A 17,417-nucleotide genomic window follows, 5' to 3' on the forward strand; every position below is an offset into this window, starting at 1 on the left:
ATGTATGGTAGAGATCTTTGTACATTTAAATCTCATCAACCCCATTCATGGTCGTTCATTCCGCTTCTCTGTTTCTATCAGCATCTCGTCTGTTTTCCGAATTTCAATTACCTCTCATACGACGATCCAAGATCACCCAAACACTCCACGCCCCAAATTCGTCAATTTTCCCGTTCCAAAACCCTAACCCAAAATCCAATTCAGATCTAATCGCCCTTCAAAACAAAACCCTAAAAACCTCCCCAAATCCATAGAAACCTCCTTGTCGAAAATCAAAACCATCCCACTCTAATTCATGCCTCCCTGAAGAAAATCCATCTTCCCAAAACCGAGACACATCTCAGATTCTTGAAGAAGGAGACAAAGCCCTAGAAACCCCAATTCCAATCGAAACCAAAACCAAAACCTAATCCGAATCCGAATCCGAATCCATATCCGACCCATTTCATTTCAATCCTTCCTGAATAAAAGCCCTAAGGTAATTCAGAATAGAGAGCCTCCCCTTTTGTCGTGCGATGGGCGTGGGTCGTATCTGTAAAGGAACCTCCAAACCCTCATCTTCTTCTCCATCTTCATCTCCTTCTGTCACGACTTCTACGTCTCTCACGCAGACTGTTAACGGGTCCCACCAGTTCAAGATCGCTGGGTATTCCCTGTTAAAGGGCATTGGGATCGGGAAATACATCCCGTCTGAAACTTTCACGGTCGGGGGTTATAACTGGGCCATCTATTTCTACCCAGATGGGAAGAGCATCGAAGATAATGCGGCATACGTGTCGCTGTTTATTGCGCTTGCGAGCGACGGGACGGACGTGAGGGCGCTGTTCGAATTGACGCTTTTGGATCAGAGTGGGAAGGAGAGGCACAAGGTGCACAGCCATTTTGGGAGGACGCTGGAGAGTGGGCCGTATACGCTCAAATACCGTGGAAGCATGTGGTACGCTCGCATTTCTTTTCTTTGCTCTTGGGTTTCATGTCATGTAAAAGCATTTGCTATTATGTTTCTCACAAGGATTCTTGTTGATTTTGTTCTTAAATTCGTGGACATTGTCTTGGAGGAATTATATGATCCTCAGCCAAGGATTTGTAGTATTCTCGGGCCTTGAGTTTGATAGGCGGGGCCCATTGTTAGGCATTTCAGTCCGTTAAAAGATCAGCCAAATGATTGAGAGGCCCTAATAATCCAGTCTCTTAACACAGTGTTCCATTGAACGTGAACAATTTGCTGTATTGTTTTATTTGCCTTCTGCTTGCATTCGCCCATCGAAGGGTTAGGATTGTCACAACAGGGAGTTTTTGGGGATCCATTGGATCAGTGGGACAGCCATGGTGGTCCCATCAGATTGAATATCTGGGTCACTAATTCATGCCTCCCACTTGTACGAACTCAAATCCTGGTGACACTACATGTCCTTGGGCTGATGATTGTATAATTCTTGTTTGACAGAAGGATATGCTATATTACAGTTATTTCTTTGGGAACAATCTTTTATTATCATTGTCATAGCCTTTTCCCAGCTGGAGGCTGGCTTTATGAAATTACTATCTTTTATTCCTAGCTCAGGGTATAGCCATCGTCTAGCTTGAACGAGATTCAAAACAGGCATTCTCATGATGTCTCAGCAAAAGGTTTTAAGACTGGCTTTCCACCTGACATCAACCCTCCTTTGTGTGGGCTTGGGACCGGCCGGCATGTCATTCCTGGTGAAGCGGATACAAATTAATGGAGTGTTACAGTATTACTAGATATTTATGTAGCACAAGTTGTGGTTTGTTTGTGGTGAGATTGGATATATGAAAAATTCATACCTTTAGTTTTGGATTATAGTCTTACAAGAAGGTAATGTGTGCAAAGGATGTCTAGTGACATGTCATTACAAATGTGATGTGCCCCGGTGGGTTTCAGTCTCACATTATTTTGAAATACAATATCATCACTTCTAGAAGAGATTTCTTGTGGGTTTGTGGGGACACTCACAAAGTCCACCTCTAATGAAATGGGTGGAAGTCCAAAAGCTTAAATATGAGGGAGGCATTGGTATAGGAAGGATTAGAGAAAGGAATAGAGTTTGCCAGAATGTGGTGGAGATTTGGTAAAGAGCAAGAGTCATCATGGAGGCAACCATGGCCCCAAAATATGGAATAGAGGAGAGAGCGTGGGAGCTGGGAGTTGTTTCTAGTGGGAAGGACTCTTTGTGTGGAAAGCTATTTTGAAGTTAGGAGATACATCTAAAGGAGTGGGAAAAATAATTTATTAAGGTGTTAGATTCAAATATGGTAACGGACTTTTGGGAAGACCTTTGGCTTGAGGATGATAATTTGGCTAATATGTATATAAGGCTATATCTAATAACCATCCTAAAATCTTCCATAAAAAATGTTAATGAAGTGGTGAATGACAATGTTTTTTGGTCGAGACAATTTTGGAGGGATCTATAGGATTTCGAGATAGACATGCTAGTTAATTTCCTTTTGAGTAAGATGAAAAAAATGTGTGCTCCATTAGCTACTGGCTCCTTTGCCAAACTTTTCTTTGAGGCTATGCATCCACTAATATCTAGTTAGCTCCCTTGTCTGTTAGTTTGGGGTCTACATGCTCCTCCACCCGTTGAGGCTTTCTGTTGGGCAGCTTCCATAAATGAGACATTGATGCTGGATGACCTTAAAAAAAAGAAAAAGATGTAGAATTGATGGATCATCTATTTATTTTGTCATGCAGCTTGGAGGATTCGGAGTGAACTTTTTCCTTTCGAAGTTGATCGGGCCTTGCATCTTTCTGACTGTCCTTTCAATCCTCGAAGCAAAAATCCTTTGAAGGTTGTTGCCATTTGCATTCATGTGGGAAATATGGAAAGAGCAGAAGAATCTTTGAATATCTTCTTTCTAGCCATGAGTAGGCAATTAGAAAGATAACAAGATCTTTGGAAGCTGGGGCAGGAGCTCTTGAAATATCTATAGTGCTTGTATATCTAGTCTCCTTGGCATTTAGGGGGATGTGGCCTACCATCAAAGTGGATCATTGGTCCCCTTTGTCTCTTTGTTAGAGTAAATTAAACATTGATGGAAGCTCAATTTGGAATCTTGGCCTGTTAGGGACTGCAGGGGTGTTCCCAAGGATGGACATGGGTTAATGAAATTCTCTTGTTTGGATCCCTTGGGTGTGAGCTCCTCGAATCGGGCTGAGCTCCTGGCAATCAAAGCTGGAGTGGAGAAATTTTCCAATCGAATAGAAGGTCCTCTTATAGTTGAGTGCAATTTGCTTGGGCCTCAGTGGCATCTTATCATCCATGAAAATGCCTTTTTATCTATATTGAACTGAGACTACCATCTTGCTTCGAGGTAAACTGTTTTTAAGTGTATTAAATTGTAAATTGAATTGTATTGTGGCGGATCATTGGCAGAGGATGGGGTCTGAATGGATCATCTGTGTGTAGGGGAGTTGTATCAATTGCCTTGATGGATCTGGTCTACTTTATTCCCTTTTTCACATTTGGGGCATCTTAATGAAGCTTTCTACGAATAAAAAAGGAAGATATCATCACTCAGATTATGACCCTATTTCTAGTACCAATTAATGTTCCTGTGACACGTTATTGGCTACTTTAAGCCTATAATGTTGCCTTTCCAACAGAGCCAAGATTATACAACTCCAACAATCAAATAAGAAATGGTTCAAGAATGTTCAGGTGCAATGTTTTGATGGAAATTTGAGTTCTGGTTTTTCTTTCGATATGTAGAGGTACTTTAAATTTTCTTATTCTTTTTCTTTTTTAATTTGGGTATCTTTAGGCATTGATTTGTAGACGCCTAAAAATTAAAATGAGAACTCATTTTAATTAATCATAATCATGTATTAGGGGTCATGATTATTGGTTATCAATATTTTTTTCAAGGGGAATAATCTTGATGATTAACGATCTTGAATACAAATTATAATTACCAATGTTATCAGAATCGTACAGTTTCATATGGTATGAATCATATGATTCATATCATTGTAATGACCTAGATTATTAGTTTAAATCACGTTTTATAAAACTTTTGCCATGTTTCGTTTTGACCTCTTCAAATTTACATTTAAACCATCCCGTTTGGTGATCAGACCTGTAGCATCTTGGATTTAATTTCTAAATGCCCATAAATCGAGCTGACTGGCCAGACTTTGGTTTATATCACGAGTCTTAGATTAAATTTTCAGTTCTATAAGGTAACCAGATTAAGAGATTCGAAGGTTCCAATTTCCCATATCATTAATGGTGTAAATAGATGTAGATAGGGGGGATGATTAAATTAGGGGCATAGGGGGCCTAATCTAAATGTTTCGAGTCGTTACATGTGTTTGTAGCATATTTTGTGACGCGTGATGGTTGATTTTTTTTAGACTATTTGATTTGTTGGTTATTTTAAATTCCATGTATGTATGGTTTGTATTTTAAAGGTATATGTAGGGTTAGTAAGAGTCAGTGTGTTTTGGACCATTCTTGAGGTATACTTTTGAATTCTCTTCGATAGGCTTATCGTTTTCAATTTGTTAGGCATCTTAGAAGGCTCAAATTCGTTAAGACGTGGGTGAAGTTGAAGATCTAGGGAGATGCCATAATAGCCCTTGAAATTTATCATGGGCGTCATTAATAGATCAAACGCTAATATTGGGCTTGTTGGAAAGGTGAAGGAGAGAAAGGTTAATGGTTTTCGTCATAAGTGGATGGTGCACGTGGGGCCCACAGGCTATCAAAGTTTTGGACCTGGTAGCCCCCCCCCCCCCCTCTCTCTCTCTCTCTCTCTCTCTCTCTCTCTTAATAAGGGGATGTTATAAGTGGAGCCCACTTGTGGGCATGCGTTACTACAAGAGGGGTGTGCCATGTGCGTTACCACAAGGAGGGGCTCGCAGGTGGAGTGTGGCGCTTTTGGTGATTCTTTGGTCAATCTGGCTTGAAAGGACAACCCTTCAAGAATGAGAGTCAAGTGGTTGTGTTGGTCTTAAGGCACAGGTCTTAGCGAGTATTTCTGATTTGATATCTTTGAAACCTGTTAAGGGTCGTCTCTTCAGGGTGTTGAGGGTGTCTGTGTGAAGTTTTCCTTGTAGCCAACGGTGCTGTTGGCTGAGGTGGGTTTGTATAGTTCCTTTTTTTTTTCTTTCATATTTTGGCTTGGGTGGGTTTTTATAGATCTTTTTTCCTGTTGTCTTTGTTTTGGCTTCAGCCCTAATAAAGATTTTTCATCTCAAAAAAGAAAAAACAGAAATGACCAAGATACATATCAGGATGTGGTGATTGAACATATATGCAAACTACAATTGAACATCGGAACTGAGAAGTATAGAGATGTATTGTAAATATACATAATGAGAAATGCAGGAAGATTTTAACTCATGTTTTTCCTGATTGCAATGGCTACATACTTCCGATTCTTTCAAAAATGGCTTCATACTTCTGATGCATGTCCAACATGGCAATATAAAAAGCTGATGTGCTGTTGAAAAAAATTTCCCGTTTTATGGATTAACCTCTTCATGTCTCATGTGGTTTTTCAAGCAAATCATGTCAACTCATCTCGATCCTGTATTTGGTCAGTTATCGTGTATGATGTGGACTACCTTTTAACATCATCATCATCATCATTTAAGCCTCATCCCAACCGATTGGGGTCGGTGGATTTCTTTTTAACATGGGTGAAAATATTCAAGTAACTTCAAAATGGCCCATAGTGAAAGTTAGTCAAAGAACTGGTTATGAATGATAGGCACAACATAATAAATCTTACTGTTTAATTGCGCAGGGGTTACAAACGTTTTTTCAAAAGAACTGTTCTAGAGACATCAGACTACCTCAAAGATGACTGCCTATCGGTCCACTGTAGTGTTGGTGTTGTTATGTCGCATACAGAGGGACCCAAGATTTACACAATTGCAGTGCCACCTTCTAACATAGGAGAGCATTTTGGGCAACTCCTTGAAAGTGGAAAGGGAACCGATGTAAATTTTGATGTTGATGGGGAGATTTTTCCTGCCCACAAGTTGGTACTTGCTGCTCGCTCGCCCGTGTTCAGAGCACAACTTTTTGGCCCTATGAAGGACCGTAACACGCAGTCCATAAAGGTTGAAGACATTGAGGCTCCAGTTTTTAAGGTTGTTCAGTGCCTTCCTCTCCCTATAATTAGATTTTCTAATTATGTCAAAATGCTTTTACTTTCAATGTCTTCCCCTCTTTTCTTCTTCTTCTTCTTCTTCCTTTTTTCTTTTTAATTTTTTTTAAAAAAAGATTTTCTGATCATATTAATTTGCTTGGATATTTTTGTGCAGTATGTTAACATGCAAAATTTTTATGAGATAATAGGTGTAGAAAATACATTAAAATTGGCAATCGGGATTATGTATATGATATTTGGGCATTTATCCAAGATACACAATATCATGCATGGATTCATACATATTGCAAGTCTCTATTAAGTTGAGTCCATGAATTTCAATTGCTGCTCAGATTGGTTATTTGTGATCATGATGAAAAGGAAAAGAATTATAAGTAGATGGCTTGATATAGTGTCACTGTATGTGCTTAGTTGGTTGAATGTTGAAGGGATGCTAATCATCATTGTTGTGATCATCATCATAGCCTTGTCCGAGATATTTGGACTGGCTTTATGGATCTTGTTTCACATGTTTGTCAAGATTCGAAACAGGAATTCTCATGGTTTAGCAAAAGTTTGTTGACTGGATTTTTGCCTAACAGCAATCTCCTTTATCTGGGCTGGAGACTGGCTCATGCCTTGCTACAATGAGTTCCCATGATTCTAGGCATAAGAATATAGATAAATTTAATGCGCTTTCTAAGTTTACTAAACCAGATCAGTGAGTGCATGAAGGTTTGTGGAGAATGTTTATTTTGAGGAAGTATGTCTTGGCAAAGGGGGTGGGAGCGGGTGATAGGGTGGGTGGAAAAGTTTCATGGGAACTAGATTCTTAGTGAATGTGGGAGACAATGTTTGATTGTGGCAGGATCCTTTTGCATGGGAGAAAATCTGTACCAACTTGATTTCTAAGGCCATGGGGGTAATCTCTTTAGAGAATAACTTAGTTAAGAGTGTTATTAAGAGTTTGGGTGGGCTTATTTGTAATATGTACTAGAAGAAATCTCAAAGATGAAGAAGCAGAAGATTTTATGAAGTTAAAGCTGATTCTCGGTGATGTCTTCATCATGTGATGGGGACAAGGTGTCCCGTATCGGTATCGGTTGGCGTAACGGTGACCTCCAAAACCGATACGGATATGGGGGCGTAACGGTGATACGGGGGCGTAACGGCCCGTAACGGTGCAAAATTTTTTTTTTGTCAAAAAAATATGAAAAAATATGGATTAAATCCGAAATATTCTAAGCATTCCAAATATGCATTCATTTATAAATTGGAACATGTTTATGGTGGTGTAACGGTCCACTCTTTGGTGAGAAGTTGTATCGGACTATCTGATGAATTTATGAACCAGATAACCTGAATTTGACTACAAAATTCATATATTTAATTTTCTAACTATCTACTATCAATGATAGATATATTAGAATGAATGTAATATGAAAATATCTTACATTTAGGTGTTTGCAATTATTTTTGAGGGCCAAAATTCATGCGTAAATAGAAAAAAATATAAAATGGCACCCCAAATATGTAAAATGCACATTAACATGTTCTACTATGATTAACACATCATATGACATCATTAAAACAGCAAAAGAATCATTAAAAAATGATTTTTCGAATTTTCAAAATAAGGGCCGAAATAAATGCGTAAATAGAAAAAAATATAAAAAAAATATAAAATGGCACCCCAAATATGTAAATTGCACATTAACATGTTCTACTATGATTAACACATCATATGACATCATTAAAACAGCAAAAGAATCATTAAAAAATGATTTTTCGAATTTTCAAAAAAGGGCCGAAATAAATGCGTAAATAGAAAAAAATATAAAAAAAATATAAAATGGCACCCCAAATCTGTAAAATGCATATTAACATGTTCTACTATGATTAACACATCATATGGCATCATTAAAACAGCAAAAGAATCATTAAAAAATGATTTTTCGAATTTTCAAAAAAAGGGCCAAAATAAATGCGTAAATAGAAAAAAATATAAAAATATATAAAATGGCACCCCAAATCTATAAAATGCACATTAACATGTTCTACTATGATTAACACATCATATGATGTCATTAAAACAGCAAAAGAATCATTAAAAAATGATTTTTCGAATTTTCAAAAAAAGGGCCAAAATAAATGCGTAAATAGAAAAAAATATTAAAAAAATATAAAATGGCACCCCAAATCTGTAAAATGCACATTAACATGTTCTACTATGATTAACACATCATATGATGTCATTAAAACAGCAAAAGAATCATTAAAAAATGATTTTTCGAATTTTCAAAAAAAGGGCCAAAATAAATGCGTAAATAGAAAAAAATATAAAAAAAATATAAAATGGCACCCCAAATCTGTAAAATGCACATTAACATGTTCTACTATGATTAACACATCAAATGGCATGATTAAAACAGCAAAACAACCATTAAAATTTGATTTTTCGAATTTTAAAAAAAGGGGCCAAAATTCATGCGTAAATAGAAAAAAATATTAAAAAATTATTAAATGGCACCCCAAATCTGTAAAATGTACATTAACATGTTCTACTATGATTAACACATCATATGACATGATTAAAATAGCAAAACATATTAAAAAAAGTATAAATACCTATTTTTGACGAATTTCTGAAAAATGGCCCGCTGAGCTTTGATTCAAAAAAATCTGTGATATAATGTGTTTTTATCTCAAATACCTAGCTAAGGTTGGTCGAAATTAGTAGTAGAAGGAGTGAAAAACAGTTTGGAAGCAAAAGGTTTCAAAAAAACAGCAAAAAATGAGCTAAAAATGAAAAAAAAAAAGTTACCGTTACGGCCGTTACACCCCGTAACGGGCCCGTATCGGCCGATACGGGTACAAAAAATCGTATCGGCCGATACGGCCCCGAAACGGGTAACGGTTCGCACCGTTACCGTTACGTATCGGCCGATACGGCCGATACGTAACCGATTCGGCACACCTTGGATGGGGAGGATGCTAGAATTGGAAAATTTGCTCTTAAGGGCTCTCTCGTCTTTATCCTTCCTTCCAACTTTGACTAATGGAGATGGCTACCCACCTTATGCTCTTGTGTGGTTATTGTTTGCCCCACCTAGGATGGAAGCTTTTAGGTGGACAGCCGTGACAACAAAACCTCTATCTGGACCATCTCAGGTGTCAAGAACATAAACATCCTGATGGGTTTACTTCTTTTACACTTTTGAAGGTCTCTTGGTTTTCCAAAGTAATTTTGGAGATGTTTTGCTTCTTTGGTTGGAGTCCCTTTTTAACCTAGGGTAACAGTCCTTTTGACTTGTAAGTCAACAAAAGAAAGGAACAATTACATTTTTTATGGCAAAAGAGCTCCATTTCAAGTGCGGAGGAAAAAAAATAAAAATAAATCAGAAGTAGCCTCTAATTAAGTGAGCCCTAATGCATCCCAATATTTGGGATCCCTACCTCAAATCTTTTTTGGATGGTCATTTGTGGTTAATAGCGAAGTGGGATCCAAATGCATCTTGCCTTGTTGGAAATTTTTGTCATTGGGGTGGTGGAAACTAAATCTTGGCGGCTTGTCGGTGATCCCAACCCTAGTGGTATTGGTGGTATGATGAGAAATGAGACCTAAAATATCCCCTTCTCTCTTGCTCTGCCTATGAAGGGGACATGACTAAAGCAAGATGGGTTAGCTCGTAGAGAAGTATTGCACATATTCTATATCAAGATACCTCTTTTACAATGATTGAGGGAGATTCAAAGAATTGAGATACCTCTCTTACGACAATTGTTACAATCCTGATATGTGATCCCATGGGAAAAGATGTACTGAGCAGAAGGTGATGTTATCAAGTTCAAGAGCAAAGGTGCTATCAGATGGGTAGATGTGGAAGCCGAATCCAGATCATTTAATGGTTAGAGGTTGACGGTTAGGGTATATGAAAAGGTAGTGGAAAAGGCAAGGAAGTTGGGTAAAGTGCCCACCCGGAGTAGAACCTTCAGGAAGTTTTCCAGACTATGGATAAAAGGGATGTCAAAGAGGGAGACACTAGTGCAAGAGGTAAGAAAGGTTCCATAAAACTCAATATAGTAGCTCACAGATTAGCCTCTTCAGTGAATTGTGATGAGAAGACATCTCAAAAAAGAGGATCCACAAAGCATGAGAAGGCAGCAAGGGAGAAGTCCAAAATGGACGACTTATGAAGATTCTATCATGGGATGTTAGGGTTCTAGCCACCCAGACAAGAGAAAGGCAGTCTGTAGGGTGGGAAAGGGAATGTACGGTATAACTCTTAAGTCAAGAATCTAAAATACAGGATGTGGATGGCTCAGTAATTCCATGGGGATGCTAACGCGGCAGTTGTTTCGGCTGGAGATCTCATTACTATTGGGACAAGAAGTTTGTGCAGTGGATCGCTAGGAAGGAGATTTTTCTTTGTCCGTCCGTCTGCTCGTTGTCAGGAGCTTGACACCATCAGAGTGCAGTGGCAGAAACCTTGTTGTATTGGACGTGATTTCTTTTTTTGAAGGATACATGGGAGGTGATTTCAGCGTAGTAAGATTTGTCCATGAGGAAAATGGTAACTCTAGATCTTATGCGATTATTGATCTTCCATTTGAAGGAGGGACTGTTACCTGGTCCATTCACCAAGACCACCCTGTTATGTGCAGACTGGATCACTTCTTTGTGGACTGTGAATCTGTGATTGGAAAAGACTCTAACCTTAGTCCATGCTGACCATCCTTCTCAAACCAACAGATCACAACCTGATCCTTCTTATATAGCAACATGATATAATGGGGTCCAAGACCATTTCAATTAAAAAAATAAAAGGCTTAGCATTCTAGGTTTCTTTAATATGGTGGAGAAATGGTGGTCAAGTAATGATGTAGTTGGTTGGGTGGTTTCAGATTTAGCAAAAATTTGCAGATCATCACAGTAAATTTGAAAATATGGTGAAGGAATTAAAATCCATTGTTGTTGCTAAATCAGAATTCATTCTCCATCGCATTGAGGAGATGGACTTGAAAGAAACTGCAGGAGGAATAGAGCGCAGAGAGGGAAGAAATGATTGAGTTGAAAAGGGAACACGAAGTTACTCGTCAAGAGGAAATCATGTGAAGACAACATTTGAGAGTCCTTTGGTTAAAAGAGGTTGATTGGAACTCGGGAGTACTTCTATAGTCTATAGCTAATGCAAGAGAAGGAAGAATGCCATCAAAAGCTTAAGGGTCAAAGGAAGAATGGTTGATGACCAGGAAGAAATTGAAAACATGGTGGTAAATTTCTTAAAAAAACTGTATCCCAACGAAGAAATGGTAAGGCCCAATCTGGATGGGTTTTTATTTGCAAGTCTCCTGGAAGACATAGCTCATAGCTTTGGAAGTGTATGGTGATAAATCTCCGGATAGGGATGGATTTTAGATTGGTTTTTTCCATTTCTGCTGCAAATTTCTGAAGTACGACCTTTTGACCATGTTTGAGGATTTTTTCAAGAGAAGTACACTCGATAAGAGTGTAAATGCAACTCTCATATGCCTCATCCCGTAGAAGCAAGGGGCTTCAAAGCTGCGGGATTTCAGGCTGATCAGCCTTTTAGGCGGCATCTATAAAATCATGGCTGAGGTCCTTGCCAACAGACTTAAAAAAGTCCTCCCTATTATTGTCTCCCCATATTAAGGTGCAGTTGTGGAAGAACATCAGATTCTTGAGGGAATTTTTATAGCCAAGGAAAGCATCTACTCGAGGATGATATCCAAAGAGCCGGGGGATTGTTTGTAAAGTTGACATGGAAAAGGCTTACGATAGGGTAGATTGTGGTTTTTTAAGCTACATGATGACCAGATTGGGCTTCGCAGCTAATGTAAGAGATGGATCACCAAATGTATTTCAATAGCTCAATTCTTTTGATCAATGGTGTTCCGTGTGGGTTCTTTAGTAGCTTTAGAGGAATAAGGCAAGGGAATCCTCAGTCCCCTTTCTCGTTTCTGCTGGTTGCTGAAGGTCTGCAGCTTATTTCCTAAAGGGGAGAGTTGTGCACTGATTGAAGGTTTTAGAGTGGGCAGTCTCTCCTCCACTCACCTCCAATTTTCTGATGACACAATAGTGTTTTGCAGGGCCTCATCCAAGGGTTGTTAGTCGCTATGGTGAAGGTGATTCTAAGATGCTATGAGGTTGCTAAAATGAAGGTGATTCTAAGATTCTTCAAGGCAGTGTTGGGGCTCGATGGCTGGAATTGAAGTTAGATGTCATCGTTTCCCTATTTCATATCCGGGCCTTCTGTTGGGGGCTAACTCCTCACCTTCCATTTGGGTGCTGGTTTTTTCAGGGATCAAGAAGAGGCTTGCTGCCTGGAAATGCAGGTGCTTCCCTGATAAAATCCACCTTGGTGGACCTCCCTTTTTTATTTTATTTTTATCTCTTTAAAATTCCAGCAGGGCTGGCTGCAAAAATTGAGAAAATTCAGAGAGTTTTTGTGGGGGATATTCCTTGAACTAGAGGAGATTCCACTTGGTGAAGTGGGAGGAAGTCCACAAAGCTGAGGAGGAGGGAGGCCTTGGCTTGTGTTAGAGTCCTCAGTAAATGGTGCTGGTGGTGTTTTGGAAAGAAAAGAGATGCACTATGGTGTAAAGTAATGGATGAAAAACATGGCTTGTCGAATAAGGGTTGGAACTCCATGTATCTTCGCAGTTCCCCTGTTTCAAAAATATGGAAGGATATAGCAGGCATGGGAGATCACTCGGAGCCATGGGGAAGATCCTTTTGGAGTGATTCAGATTCTCGGTTAGCAGTTAGCACTGGGGACTCCATTCTGTTTTGGGAAGACTAGTGGTGTGGGAACTGCCCCCTAGTGTCCAGATTTCCTACTCTATTGGTTCCACAGAGGCATATTTCTGTCAAAGATTGCTTGGCAATGGTCGGAAATAGAATATAATGGAACATTACTATGAGAATAAATTTGAAGGACAAGGAATTGGAGAAATTTCAAGCTTTTCATGGTTGATTGAATTTGCCCATCCCCTGTGGAGGCTGATTTGAGTGTGGAAAAGAGATGCTTCGGGTGTCTTTTCTGTTAGGTCTTTCTTTTGGAGTTTGTTGAATGATGATAATAAAGTTCAGTTTGTGGGCCCCTCTTTGGAGTGCACCGGTTCCTCCAACCGTTTCTGCCTTTGTTTGGCTTGTGATTAGGCAGGAAGTGTTGATGGTGGACAAGCTCCAGAGGCGAGGCATGGCTATTCATATACATTATGTGTAAAGCAGCTGAAGAAAGTGGCCCCCATCTTTTCCTCCACTGCCTGGTTGTGGTGGCTGAATTTCTTCCATTTCCATGAAGTGACTTTTAAACTGACCTTAGCTGTAATGATTCTGTTGTTGGAAATAAAGAAACAACCCAAAAAGAAAACGGTTTTTTTTTTTTTTTTTGTTTGTTTTTTTTTTTTGTTTTTTTTGTTTGTTTTTTTTAATTTTATTTTTTTTGTTTGTTTTTTTTGTTTTTGGAACTTTTAGGGAATATAGCCTTCCTACACACTGAGATCTTGCAACTAGCTACAATATCAACATTTATCAATGTGGCAAATGGCATTATGATCTGAACTGTTCGTCAGGTGGGTGCTGTCAGTGCGACCCATTGTCTGAAAAATCAGGCCAATCAACTACCCAGATGGGCTATATATGTATGTTGAATCTAGGACTATGAACCCATTTCTGGCAAGTTGACTTTTTGATCTGATAGTTTGTCAATACAGCTGACATGAACCTTATGGAAATGAAAGGAAAATGAGTTCATCTTGGCTGTCACCTAAACTGACCTTGAGGATCTGCTGTCCTGCAACATGATTAGGAAGACTCTATTATATTATTATTTTTTAAACTATTCAAAAAAAAATTAAAAAAATTTAACGACTGAAAGTTCTCATGTATAAAAATGAGAAGGGTACGCATTATCCATCAAGGCAGATAAGAATCTCGTATACAAAGAGAAGATCCACAATACAAATAGGCTCTTTAGGCACTTGACTAAATTGTTAGAGAAGATCTGTAACACAAATAGCCTCTTTGGGCATTTGACTAAAAGAAACAATTATGTTCCAAGGCATTTAGGATAAAAGCTAGTTTCTTGGTGAAGCGCATTTCCCTCCTATGCAATCACTGAAGATAAGTGCCCTTCCACAATTTGCCTGCCATGTACTTGCTTGCAAAAATGCTCACCTTGACTTTAATGGCTAGAAACTTGGCCCGGTTTGATTTGCTGATCTCTGCCAGCCCAGTCAAAGCTTGCTTGATGTCTCCCCAACCATCCTTAATGGTTGTGAGTTGTGACTAATCATTCAAGGGCTTTAATAGTTGAACTTTTAGTCATCTGTGGCTGGTAAACCGAAGAAACATCTCACGAAGTTGAGTACAATGAAACAATAAATCTGTTTATTTCATCTAAAAGATCTCAATCACCCTTTTGTCTGCTATTTTTTGTCTATACTTAAAAGTTACAGTATTCCTTTTCAGACTGCCAGTGTAGGTTCTATAATTTTAGATGACTCTCTCCATCGTTTTTTATTTCCAATTTGGAAGAATGGCTTTTCATGTTTATTGACTCGGTAATCTTGCTTGTGTGCATTTTTGCAGGCCTTGCTCCATTTCATATACTGGGATGATCTACCAGACCTGCAAGAGCTTACTGGTTTGAATTCGAAATGGGCTTCCACATTGATGGCACAGCATTTACTTGCAGCAGCGGACCGTTATGGATTGGAGAGGCTTAGGTTGCTCTGTGAGGTCAAGCTCTGTGATGAAGTTGCAATAAACACTGTAGCCACAACCTTGGCTTTGGCAGAGCAGCACCACTGTTTTCAGCTAAAATCTGTCTGTCTCAAATTTGTTGCGATGCCTGAGAACCTGAGAGGTATTTCTTTCATTTCTAATTATCCAATTATTGAGTTTAGCAACTGCAATTTTGAATTTATTAGCAATGTAGAGAACCCTAGATTTTAAAAAAAAACCCCACTCTGTAACTACATCAATAACAGGACATGGTGGCTAGTGTTACAGACCATTACAATGGGGGATAAGTGTGTATTTATTTGTTTAAAATACCAAAAATGATAAACAAATGAATACACCCTTATCCATTTCTCTATGGCACTAACACAGTCTTTCTTCTTCTTCTTCTTATTCTTCTTATTCTTCTTTTAATAAATACACTCGTCACTCGCTGCATCTAATTTGGTTATAGAAAAGAAAAAAGTAAATTTTCAGTATTACTCTGATGCCCAAATTAGAAAGCAATGCTCTTTTATATAGAAGAAAAACAATATTGTCACTCTGTACTTTACATCCTTTCTCTTCAACTTCGATGACACAGTAATGCAACTTCTCCACCACAGCTGAAATGAGGCTATGATGACCTTTTTTTTTTTTTTTTTTTTTTCATTTTGGAATGTTATGCTATTATGACAATGACGACAATGACAACTAATGGAACAACAACAATGACGATGACAATGAATGGTACAACACACCTAACAGGGGTGGATGCAAAGAATGGCTTCTTTCTTTTAAATGCCAAAATCCGTTATTTACCAGCAGTTAAAAATGCCAAAACAGCGGCTGTTCCATTAATTCAGTGTCCATCACAACATGGGAATCATATATTTTCTGTACAGAGGAATTATATGAAGTGTGGCTTGTTTACATTGGTTGCTAATTTTAACAAGTGGTTCCATGGTTCAGTAATCCATACCTTTGGTCTGTTGAGGCCCACTGTGGAAGGAGAATGCTCCAGAAATCTCCCAAATGGGAAGGTCTCAGCGGTCAATATTTGTATCTTTTTTCAGTTTGTTTTGGACTATCGTTGCATCTCTTCTTACCTCTATGTCTGCAGGCCACAAACTGAAATGGTGAAATTGTCCCATCGAGGAGATCTGTAAGGTTGTGTCCATTCACAGTGAGACATGATGTTATCTGGATTACCTGATCATTGGCCTCACTCGGTAGAATTGAAAACAAAGATGTGGACCATGTTTCATATAATTCCTTGGTTAAATAATGGTAATTGCCTGGAGCTACTACTGCCTTGTACAACTCTACCGTCTGTATCAAAAGCCTTGGTTAAGGAAGAAAAGACTCTGAGCAGTGGGTTGGATTTTCATCAGGCCTTGGTTCAGGCTCACCACTGTAGATTCAGTGGTCTAGACCCATGTCTGATGCAACAGTCCATGGATCAGGTCCCAACAATTTCCCAGATAGGAAGATCCTTGCCGACAATGTTGGGCCCTTTTTCAGTTTGAATGAACACAGGCAATTGCCAGTGTTCTCTAATCTAATCACCTATTTTCTGGCTACAAATTTGAAGGCTATATGATTTTTCCTATCAAGCACACTGTCTGTGGCATGGCCCATTCACGGTGGGTTGCACCAGATCAACATGTCGGATCTTATGAACTGAAAACTGAGCATATTTGTCCTTTTTACTGACGGGACATGGGCCATTCAATAATTAACGTGCATAAACTTTTTCTGGGTTTGGTGCTGCAGCTGTGATGCAGACGGACGGATTTGAATATCTGAAGGTGAGCTGCCCCGCAGTCTTGACTGAGCTCTTGGAATACGTGGCAAAGGTTGGGGAGCATTCCATCATTGTTTCTCGGCACCATGCAAGTGAAGCGCTTGACGGGAGTGATGCCAACGGGAGGCGCGTGAAGCAGCGGATATAACTCCAACAACAATCTGGAATTCTGTAGCAAAGCTTCACTCACGCACTAGTCTTCTAGATAGATAGATGATGGCTAAAACCATTTTCAACTCCCTCCCATGTTTTTTTGAGATGTAAAATTGGTAATGTTGCCATGGCATTTTTCTTGTACTTGTGTGAAGAAGGCAGGCTTTCTTGAGGTAGTGGATTGGATTTTCATCAGACCTTCGGTGTCATCTTCTTTTGTTTATGTATTCGTTTTCTTCCAGTTCCTGTATTTAGGGGTGTGTTTGGATGCGTTATTGAATTGGACTGTAATGTTTCTACTGCATTTGAGTAAAAAAAATGACAAATTGTAATTTCCTTTACATTCATATCCCCAGGGGAGTATCGTCCAAGACGTAGCTTATGCTGTTATTATCTATATCAACCCCTCCTGATGCGGTAACTTGTAATGTGTGTGTGGGCCCTGGCATGAAGATGAACTGGCCTGAAAAAATAGGTCAGTTGTTGGGCAGCCAAACAGTTCAAAGTTTTTCTTGCATTCTTCTTGCCTCAACTAAAGTTGCTTGTAAACTTCGCCAGTGCCGAGCACGGTGTTAGATTAAA

General features: G+C 39.0%; 1 protein-coding gene across 1 annotated transcript; it reads left to right on the top strand.

Moving 5' to 3' along the window:
• The first annotated feature begins 44 nt into the window (after positions 1 to 44).
• LOC131231690 (BTB/POZ and MATH domain-containing protein 2-like) lies at positions 45 to 17,176 on the top strand. Its single transcript, XM_058227977.1, has 4 exons — positions 45 to 937; positions 5,779 to 6,127; positions 14,744 to 15,020; positions 16,652 to 17,176. The coding sequence occupies exons 1-4, from the start codon at positions 516 to 518 to the stop codon at positions 16,828 to 16,830; spliced, it is 1,227 nt and encodes a 408-aa protein (XP_058083960.1). The 5' UTR covers positions 45 to 515; the 3' UTR covers positions 16,831 to 17,176.
• The last annotated feature ends 241 nt before the right edge of the window (positions 17,177 to 17,417 follow it).

This window comes from Magnolia sinica, chromosome 17 (assembly GCF_029962835.1).
Source record: "Magnolia sinica isolate HGM2019 chromosome 17, MsV1, whole genome shotgun sequence".
Taxonomy (NCBI): domain Eukaryota; kingdom Viridiplantae; phylum Streptophyta; class Magnoliopsida; order Magnoliales; family Magnoliaceae; genus Magnolia; species Magnolia sinica.

What these genes read in the sequence shown, in the direction of transcription:
- LOC131231690 (XM_058227977.1), top strand. Translation starts at nt 516, where the DNA reads ATGGGCGTGGGTCGTATCTGTAAAGGAACCTCCAAACCCTCATCTTCT. An exon ending in TTGAGGCTCCAGTTTTTAAG is followed by an intron (nt 6,128 to 14,743) that starts GTTGTTCAGTGC and finishes GCATTTTTGCAG; the next exon opens with GCCTTGCTCCATTTCATATA. An exon ending in GATGCCTGAGAACCTGAGAG is followed by an intron (nt 15,021 to 16,651) that starts GTATTTCTTTCA and finishes TTGGTGCTGCAG; the next exon opens with CTGTGATGCAGACGGACGGA.